Here is a 10,798-nt window from a genome sequence, read left to right on the forward strand (position 1 = left end):
TGGCCATTAAGGATGTACCTACACTGGTCACACCTGCTATGAACGAGCATCTCACTAAAGAAATATCAGAAGAGGAAGTCAAACGAGCTTTGTTCTCCCTGAATCCGGGAAAAGCTCCAGGACCGGATGGGATGACTGCTTTGTTCTTCCAAAAATTTTGGGAAACCATAAAAGGCGATCTCACTAAGATGGTGAAAAACTTCTTTAGCTCTGGAATTTTTGATAGCAAGCTAAATGAAACAAATATATGTTTAATCCCGAAAGGAGAACGACCTCGTGAAATGTCAAATTTCGCCCTATTAGCCTCTGTAATGTGAGCTATAAGGTGATCTCAAAAATTTTAAGTTTACGACTTAAGAAGTTTTTGCCGGAACTTATATCCGAGACCCAATCTGCCTTTGTAGCAGGAAGATTAATCACAAATAATATCCTCATTGCTCAAGAAAATTTCCATGCCCTCCGTTCCAACCAGGCCAACCGACAAAAATTTATGGCAATTAAGACAGACATGAGTAAAGCTTATGATAAGGTTGAATAGAATTTCCTAAGAGCTTTGATGGAAAAAATGGGGTTTGATCAAAAATGGGTGGGTTGGATAATGTAGTGCATTACTTCCGTCTCCTACCGTATTTTGATCAATGGGGATCCCAAGGTACGGATTAGGCCAACACGGGGGATTCGTTAAGGTGACCCAATTTCCCCATATATATTCATACTTTGTACAGAGGCGCTAATCGCTCAGATTAAGACTGCCGAAAAAGAGGGAAAGATCCAGGGATTAAGAATTTCAAACGCAAGCCCACGGGTTTCCCACTTACTTTTTGCAGACAACAGCTTATTCTTCTGCAAAGCCGATCCTCAGCAATGCAAGGAAATTATCGATATAATCCGCTTTTATGGCGAGGCATCTGGACAAGAAATAAACTTCTCCAAATCTTCCATCATGTTTGGAACCGAGGTCCCGTCTCATATACGTCAAGAGATCAAAACTATTGTTGGGATATCACAAGAAGGAGGCATGGGTACATACTTGGGTCTCCCTGAGAAGATTCATGGGGCAAAGGCACAAGTCTTTGCATTCGTGAGGGATAGACTCCATAAGAAGGTAAACTTATGGACTTCGAAATCTTTATCCAAGGGAGGCAAGGAAGTCCTGATCAAATCAGTGGCGCAAGCAATTCCGACATATGTAATGTCGTGTTTTCTCTTACCAAAAGTTATATGCTCAAAACTAACTAGAGCGATAGCTAATTTCTGGTGGAGCAATAAAGCAGACAGTAAAGGACTACACTGGATATCATGGGAGCAAATGTGTACTCAACTTTCGGAAGGTGGGCTAGGCTTTAGAACGCTAGAAGAATTTAATCTTGCCCTTTTGGCAAAGCAACTATGGAGATTGTTGAGATATCCAGATTCCCTTCTTAGCCGAGTTCTAAAAGGGAGATACTTTCGATATTGTAGTCCATTAGAGATACAAGTATCAAATCGACCTTCATATGGTTGGAGGAGCATGTTGGCAGCAAAGCATGTTCTTTCGTATGGAATTCGCAAGACCATAAGCTCAGGTTTTAATACGTGCATCTGGACTGAACCATGGATCCCAGATACGCCAGCACGACCACCCCAAAGTTTAACTAATGAGAGAAATCCCTTGATTTGTGTTAACATCTTGATAGATTTTAACACAAAAAAGTGGAAAATTGAACGTCTTCGGGAACTCTTCTCCTTGAAAGAAATTACCCTTATTTTGGGGATTAAACCGAGCTTGAATGCCTCGAGGGACGGCTATTCTTGGACTCTGACAAAGTCTGGAAATTATACCGTTAAATCTGGATACGAAGCCGCGAGAGCCATCTCTCGCCCTGCCTGCGACTTCCCTTCTCAGGGACCTAGTGTTACGACACTTAAGGCGCAAGCATGGAAGTTAAAAACATCACGAAAGCTTAATCATTTCGTGTGGCAATGTGTGACTGGGTGCTTGGCAACATGTCAACGCCTGCATTATCGTCATATTGGTAGAGATAAAGATTGTCCTAGATGTGGAGCGGAGGAGGAAACTATAAACCATATGCTATTTGAATGCCCCCCAGCACGTCAAGTATGGGCTTTATCGACAATCCCTTCCCATCCTATGGTGTTCCCTTCACCTTCCCTATATAACAACCTCGATTTTCTATATGGGCGTGGTAGAGACTCTGGTGCAACTGATCAAAACTTGAGAACGTTCCCGTGGATGTTGTGGTACATTTGGAAGGCAAGAAATAAGAAAGTGTTTGAAAATATCTCCGAATCTCCGCAAGATACACTGGAGAAAGCTATCCAAGAAGAAGAAGTTTGGAGAAGAGCAAATAACAGAGACTTAGCACCAGCGGTAGTAGAAGCATGCATACCTTCGATCCCAATTCCTCAAGAATCACTTGTATGCTTTATAGATGGATCTTGGCATACGGAGGTGGATAGGAGTGGGCATGGCTGGATTGCGTCTATCGGTGATAGAATCATGCACATGGGGCTAAAAGGATCACGCAGAAGCTTATCCCCATTACATGCAAAGTTAGATACCCTTATTTGGGCTATGGAGTGTTTATTAGCGTTGAATCTGGATAAAGCTCTTTTTGCTACGGATTGTTCAGACCTCCTAAGGATGACGTCTAATATCGAGGATTGGCCGACCTTTTCATCAGAATTGAAAGACTTTATTCATTTCAAAGATAGATTTGCTAATTTTAGTATTAGATATATTCCCCGAGAGGATAATATCCGTGCCGATAAACTTGCGAAATGTGCAAGAGCACGAGGTTTCTGTTTTTCCTATGTAAGCTCGTCGGTACCTAATTGGCTCTCTCTCAAAGAGAGTCATCTCCGATAACTTAATATATGGGGTTTGACCGTCAAAAAAAACAAGATATATATATCCGACGGTTAGATATTTTGGTCGGGGAGGAACGGCGGAGATTAGAGAGAGGCTAGGACTACCGCATATGCCACTCACTTTCACTGCCCATCCTCCTCCTTCCCTTGTTTATTTCCTTTCTTGTCTTATTATTATTTAACATTTCCTTTTTCTATAGTGGAATACAGAACTACGTCACGTACCAATATTATTATAATATGAAATTGTGTTGCTTCTATATGGTTTCTCATGGGTCTAATATATAAATCGCCAAATGGATATGATGAGGAAGATCCTATTAAGTATTAACTAGATCACAACCACATGCTATGTCGTAACATTACTCGACCCTTTCTGGTAATAAAAGCACCATATCATTCATTTTTCCACTTTGATCTCTATTTAGTCGCTTTCATTTTCTTTTAAGTTTTAACCATCATATATATATATATATATATATTTATTATACATTGATCCATTTGATTACAACTAATAATACACTGATCAATACATATGATAACAACATGTAATTAGAAAGACTGTGACACATTAACTAATACACCCAACATAATTATATATAGGACTCTAAGCTTGTAGGTAAGTTTCATCATAGCAATTTAGATAACGATATATATTTCCATGCTATCACTCGAAGCTTCTAATAATTGTTTTAATAACTTAGTTATACTATATTGAAACGGATGATTGATTGTTATCCTAATCAGTGTTTGATTAATGTTGTTTTAATTTGTGTTTGATCTCTTGTTTTTTCTTGTCAGAGTATTGGATCTGTTGTTATTGTTAATCACAATTATTTATATATATATATGGCTCTCTGTTATTTAAAAGCTCTTTTTTTGTCAACACTATCTATATATATATATATATATATATATATATATATATATATATATATATNTAGCTATGTTATCAATACTTTTTTATTTTCATAACAATCAGATTCATATATGATACATCTACCTCCATGTGAATCCCTGTCGATTGGGATTTGCGAGTTAATCAATCATAAAGTAGAAAAAACAAACAAAACACACAAAGTAAAGGCTCTTCAAATTGATTGTTCGTCAAGTTGGTCACAACTTATAGCATATGATTTTGACTCTTGGACGCTTCCAGTGACACTGATAGGCAGTAGGTTATATTGGCGATAAAAAAATGTATTTATATATACCGGTGGGTGAGTGCTGATTAATGGAAACTTAAAATAATTCATGTAATTACAAATTTGAGTTGTTGGCAGCACACACTATGTTATTATATTATATATTGTATAGTACTTTAGTTAATTAAGATTTAAGAACAAGTCGTAAATCTCATGGTAGGAAAATGCGGGGACAATGTTGATATGAACCTTCACAAAACACGATTTGACAGGTTTCCTTTTCTAATCTAGAAAGGATAGAGATAGATAAACATTTAGAACAATTCTGAATGAAGATTGATCTTTATCAAATATGAGTTTTATGACTTTCTCAAGTTGATCTTTATCTAGAAAAATTAGACCTGTTTTTCTGTTCCCATCAAAAGAGATGCATAGTTGTAAGATTAGCTTCAAAAAAGTTTGCAAACTTAATGAAAAGAAAAAAAAAATCAATCTTATATGTTAGGTGAAGCAACAAAATATACAATTAGAGAAATTAAGATATAAAAATAAGTTTTTAAAAATAGTGGTTTTATATAGTATATGTATATCATTGCCTTGGTCGAAGTTGAATAGAAGTTTTGAAGTGCCGTTCCACGTGGAGATGAAGCTCAACGTCAGCGTCTGCAAGAGACGTTGACGTCAGTGGATATAGAACTTGCATGTAAACTGAATGGGGAGTAGTCGAGAACAAGTAAGATGCGACGTGTATGTCTCTTTTTTACATATTTGTGAGCCACTACAAAATGACACCGTATCACTAGTGATAAAACAGACTTTTGAAATGGGGAGTGGTCTGAGTATAGAAGTGAGATGCAAACGTGCATGTCTCTCTTTAACAAACTATCGAGCTATTAGAATAGTAGTAATGAACAGAACGTGGCATTATATATAAATATATATATATTATATATAATACAGCTTTTGGGTATTGAAATTGACCAACGAACTAACTAATTATACTTTTGAAAGATAAATAGAAGTAAAATGGCAGAGAAGTGGTCAGAGTCGTGCATGCGTCATAGAATTGATCCAACCTTTTTTTGTCAATAGATACAGAAAATAGCAAGCATTATTACAGTTATAATTAAGAGATTACCATAACAAGTAATATAATATACATAAAACAGCAAACATTATGACGTCACCTTCTTCTATATTCAATTGCCTCGACGTTTGCTTCTGTTCCAAGTTTCCTGTCAGTGCCTAGTAATTAAACTACGTCAGATGAGATCATTTGCCTATATTATTAAGCGAATCTAACTGCACCCACACGAGGCCTAACAAATGATACGGTCCAACACTTTTTTTTTTTTTTTTTGGGAAACCAATTAATTAAATTCTTGGATGTTTGGTCACTAAAATAAGCTGATAAAAGAAAGAAAGGGAAATTATATTGGCTATCGTCATAGGTCCAAATAACGGGAATTAACGCCATGACTCTGGCGATTTTGCCTTTGTTATGTAAGAATCTAGGATATTCTTTCATCATATAATATATCCTTACCATATTCAATACCAGCAAAGGCTATTTCTCTAAAATTCGAATAACACGCATTAACAGCCAAAGATTTAGAGGCGAAGAAATAAATGTTAATTACGCGGTTCCAGCTTTAATTAATTTGTTTACTGCAAAAACTGTATAATGTTTTTAACCGCAAAAGAAAATTAATTTTGGTATATAAAGACGGGCCAAATGTTCCAACTCGGTCGCAAAGGACTTAGGGTTGTTAAATAGTAGGTTAATTACAAGTTTTGCTTAGTACTTTGGTGGGAGAAGCGTTGGAATGATAGGCCTCAATCTTAGGATTATAGGCCAACTCAACGATGCCTCTTTTCACATATATTTGTATCTATGGGATCCAATACATACACGGCCCATTCATAAGCGCTCTTCTTCTGTTTTTGAATCTCTTTTATGTTCAGTTAGTCAGACAGTCATCATCATAAACAAAGCACGCGCGACACATAAAAATTAAAGTAGCATTCTAAAGCCTCTGTGAATGAATTCACGAGACGGCCAAAAGACTAATTAAACAAACGCCCAAGACAAGCCTTTATGATTAATAAAAGGTAAAATCAGAGGCTGTCACGGCTCAAATACACTAAAGAAAAACACCCTTGTACACCATCAATTGGTTTGTTCAACCACTTAAAGAAAAGAGAGTAGTACGTAGCTAGTCCTAGAAAGAAAGAAAAAAAAAAAGAGAAAGTTGACCGACACAGATGTAATAGTAATGCCGATGCCAACTTGGAGAGTGAGTGGTAAGCCAATAAATTCCCCCTAAAAAAAACGAGACTATATAATGGGCTTGGTGCACTCGTCTCCATCTACACTGATGAAACAATTGAACATGTACACGTGCATAGCATCACCATGACTGCATATCATATATAAAAGCGTGATGACGATGAAGTGTTCCTGTCCAAGGCTTCATCATTGGACGTTCTTCTTCCCTTCTTAGGGTTTACTTTACGTCGAGGAAATTCCATAAAGATGTCGCATGCCATCTGTTTCGCTCTGCATTCTTTGGAACAGAATGCCCCCAAGTAGCTGCATCAAATCAAGATTGTAATCGGAGTGAAGATATTAATAATTAGAAAGTGAAGATCCTCGACTATCATGTCATTTCCACGATCGAGTAAGTAAAAATATATAGTATAATCGCGGAAATTATATAAGAATGGAAACAATGAAGTAGTGCTGACCCGTACATGAAAACGTCCTGGTCGTGACGTAAGCTCTTCTTGCAGAAACGGCATAGGTCAAGAAAGTTGCTGAGGTGAACCTGATCGGCAGCCGCCATATCTCTCTGATCAGGCAACCAATCCGAAAGGGCGGCGGTGTGAGTATCATCAGGATGCTTATCGGAGAAGCTCGGGGCTCGCGGTCTCTTGCTCGGAACAATAAGATCTGTCGTCATAGCTTCCTTGGTTGGTGGGTGTGTTATGAGAGATTTCGACTGCAACAACCAAAATTAGGGTTTTTGGGAGATTCCTGCCAAAGTTTTCCTCCAACCGTGTGTCGTATTTAAAGGTACTGTAGATGTGCACCAATCAGAATCCAAAGAATAGACGCGTCATCAAATCAATTGGGTACGATCCTCTACGCCCAGGTGTACGACTACCCATGTGGTATTTCTTTTGTGAAGATTTCTTACCTTTTTTCTATTAATGGGCTTTTCTTGGAGCGAGCCAGGCCTGTGTATTAATGGGCTGATAAAAATGATGCCACGTCTCCCATTTTTTGATTTGAATCTCTAAACTCTTGATTGATTGGTGATGATTATATTCATCTACATACATATATGCATTCATTTTCCAAGTTTTATTCTTTTCTTTTTTCTTTCTATATTTTTGTTTGTTTTATGTTAGTACATTTGGTGGTGGTAATCAATTGTAATGTTTATGTCATTTTTCAGATTCTAATTAATAATAATATTCAAAAGATCATATATAGTATATGATATGTTGACTTTATTATATATAGGTTTGACTAATCACTAAACCAGAATCGGACATCCAAATAATACTATAGTAACCAACAAAGTTATAAATAAAATAACATATATTGAAATGAAAAAAGATGGAAAAATATAACAGTTTGTTATTTAATTAAAAACAAAATGCGTCCAATATATAGTAACATACTGCATTGTGTGGGATGTTTATGTCAATGTAGATGGTTAATAAAAGAAAAGCAATATTTGCTATAGGAGTAAAAAAGGTAAAATGGTACAAAAGGAAATGTTGGTAAGATGTACAGTAGTAATTGAGATTTATGACAATATATTTTGAATAGGGAGAAAGCGTATACGAATGTACCGGATCTCAGGAATATCCCAATTGGACATTCGTTTTCTTTGTATCTCAGACTTGTAACTTTTCTCAGGTGAAGTGTTAACCACCTAAAGAATGTTGATTGATGAACGAAAAGATAGGCATGTCAATTAGGGTCAAAATTCACGGGCTAACCCAGCCCGATCCTGAAAAACATCGGGGTCGTGCTTAAATATGTATGTCCAGAAAAAATCGTGCATTTTGGGCTCAGCTCGTTCGGGCTATAGAGTTTTTAGGGTTTAGTCCGTTCGAGCTATAAGGTTTTTAGGGCTTAGTCCGATCGGACTCGGACCGGCCCGAAAAGCCCTTAAATAAATATAATTGTACTTTTTGGTTAATATTTTTGTTTGATTGCAATATTTGATTAATAATTTATTGCAAATAAAGTTTATTTTATATGAATTATATATATTTTTTATTTGGTTAAAGTATACAAATTTATTTGGTTTTAAAATATTTATTTTAGATTAAGTTGGTTTGATTATAGACGAGCTATTTAAATTTTGATTGATTTCTTTTATATTGTACCTTTAAACATTGATTTTTAAGAAATGTTAGAACCTTAGAAGTTTGATTTTTTGATACGTTAGAAAAACCCAAAAAGCCCAGTAACCCTATCTTGTTAGGGTTAGACCGAGCTTTAAAATATAGGCTCGAAAATATATTGGACCATGCCAAACAAAACTCAAATATAAGTGGGTTTGTGGGTTTTGGGCTGAGTCTGGTCGGGCCAGCCCGATTGTCACCCCTGCAAAAAGATAATAATGTTGAAACTTGAAAGGAACCAAAAAAACAAAAATAATAAATGGTAACACAAAAGGATTACTTTAAAAAAATAAAAACGGAGAAATAAGTAGAAAATATATACAAATAAAAGCACAAACGACGTAGTTTCATCCATGAAAAGAACAAGTTGTTCTTCCTTTGCTTGGCTTGCTTGTTTGTTTGGTTCCATATGAGCCTCCCTCCCTCCCTCCTCGTTCGTTTTGTAAATTGGGATTGGATTTTGTATTCTCCTCCTCGGAATCGTCTCTCCGGCATATTCATTATCTGACTCTCTCTCTCTCTCCTCCGACATCATCATCTCCCTCGTCTTCGTTGGGTTTCTTCTTCTTCAGGTAAAATATATATCCTCCCAATCGGGTTTTCGTATATTTGGGTCGGTTACTACGTTGTGCGAATTTGTTCTTCGATCTTTTCCTTTTTGTAAGTTCCCTCTATGTTTTCACTTCTCTCCCTCTGTTGCATTGGATTCAAGTCTCAATGCTCTCTCTCTGGTCCAATCTTGATCTCAAAATTTTTTAGGGTTTTCTTCTTTCTCAATCCAATTTTATTTATTTTGAAATCCAATTATTTGCTGTGTGTGATTGATTATGATTATGATAGCGCAGTGACGGTGAAAGAAAGAAAGAAAGAAAAAGATTCGCCCTTTGAGGAAAAAAAAAAAAAGCTTTACTTCACATCACCGTTTCAGTCTTTTAATTCTGATGTATCAATGTTGTTGGCATTCATATTTCATAATGTCTTGAATCTGATAGAGATGATGATGACCAAATCAATTTCTATGTATCTGTTTTCAGATTCTGTAAACAACAATGTCTGGCCTGCTCGATGGAATCCCTGACGCTGTTGCTCTTAGATGTCTTGCCTATGTGCCACTTGACCTTCATCCCAATTTAGAACTTGTCTCTCGCTCCTGGCGTGCAGCTATTCGCAGCGATGAGCTCTTCAGGGTCCGCAAAGAGCTCCGATCTTCTGAGCATCTCCTCTGCGTCTGTGCCTTCGATCCTGAGAACGTTTGGCAAGTCTACAGCCCCAACTGCGATCGCTGGCTCACTCTCCCTCTCCTCCCTTCCAGTATCCGCCACCTTGCCCATTTCGGTGCTGTCACCACTTCCGGTATGCTCTTTGTCTTGGGCGGGGGCAGCGACGCTGTCGATCCCCTTACCGGTGATCACGACGGTACCTTCGCTACCGATGAGGTCTGGTCTTACGACTTTTTACAGAGACGCTGGACTCCTCGCGCTTCAATGCTCGTTCCCCGTGCTATGTTTGCCTGTTGTGTTCTTGACGGCAAGATTGTTGTTGCTGGCGGGTTCACCACTTGCAGGAAGTCCATATCTGGAGCTGAGATGTATGATCCTGATCATGACCTCTGGACTTCGATCCCGGATCTCCACCGGACGCATAACTCTGCCTGCTCGGGTCTTGTGGTTAATGGGAAAGTTCACGTTTTGCACAAAGGCTTATCGACCGTGCAGGTTCTTGAGAGCTTTAAACTCGGATGGGCTGTGAAAGACTACGGCTGGCCGCAAGGTCCGATGGCTGTTGCTGAGGACGTGCTTTACGTGATGAGCCACGGGCTGGTGTTCAAGCAAGAAGGTGACACGTGGAAGATGATTGCGTCTGCCTCAGAGTTTAAGCGGAGGATTGGAATGGCCATGACGAGTTTGAGTGAGGAGGTACTGATCGTAGGAGGAGTGATTGGACCTGATAGGCTCAACTGGGACATCAAGCCCTTATCAGACGTAGACGCTTTGACGGTTGGGAGTGATCGTCCAGCGTGGCGGAAGGTGGCGCCGATGACAAGGTGTCGTGGGACGATCCTTGGCTGCACACAGTTGACAATATGATGTGATCATCCTTCTTTCAAGATGACATCTTTCTGTTTTGTATGTCTTTTGATTTTCTTCGTGTTTGTTAAATGTTTTTTATTGTTTTTGTTGAGACAGGTAAACAACGAATAGCTCTAGTAAGTAGATTTTGAGAAAAAAAAATATTATCCAAACATACCATTTGTTATATTTTCAAATACATCTTACCATGACACATAATACAGTTAGCCTGATTTTGTGTTAATATCCTTCTCTAAACAAATCCTACTCCTATATACGATGATGATC

General features: G+C 37.9%; 2 protein-coding genes across 3 annotated transcripts in view; one reads left to right on the forward strand and one right to left on the reverse strand.

Annotated features, from left to right (window-relative positions):
- Positions 6,237–6,979, reverse strand: LOC104753158. Its single transcript, XM_010475446.1, has 2 exons — positions 6,765–6,979; positions 6,237–6,609 (listed from the first exon to the last, which is right to left on the reverse strand). Exons 1-2 carry the CDS (start codon positions 6,977–6,979, stop codon positions 6,444–6,446), a joined length of 381 nt encoding a protein of 126 aa, XP_010473748.1. The 3' UTR covers positions 6,237–6,443.
- LOC104748992 (F-box/kelch-repeat protein SKIP30-like) overlaps positions 8,780–10,798 on the forward strand; it is a 7,965-nt gene continuing 5,946 nt past the window's right edge. Inside the window, exons 1-2 of one of the 2 annotated variants that reach the window (XM_010470570.2) lie at positions 8,780–9,013; positions 9,476–9,727. In XM_010470570.2, the coding sequence (XP_010468872.1) occupies positions 9,491–9,727 (237 nt within the window). In that variant the 5' untranslated portion in view covers positions 8,780–9,013; positions 9,476–9,490. Of the gene's footprint in view, positions 9,014–9,475; positions 10,700–10,798 lie in introns of those variants that run through there. The other variant, XM_010470569.2, reaches the window with a different exon arrangement.

The sequence above is a fragment of the Camelina sativa genome, chromosome 16 (genome assembly GCF_000633955.1).
Source record: "Camelina sativa cultivar DH55 chromosome 16, Cs, whole genome shotgun sequence".
Taxonomy (NCBI): domain Eukaryota; kingdom Viridiplantae; phylum Streptophyta; class Magnoliopsida; order Brassicales; family Brassicaceae; genus Camelina; species Camelina sativa.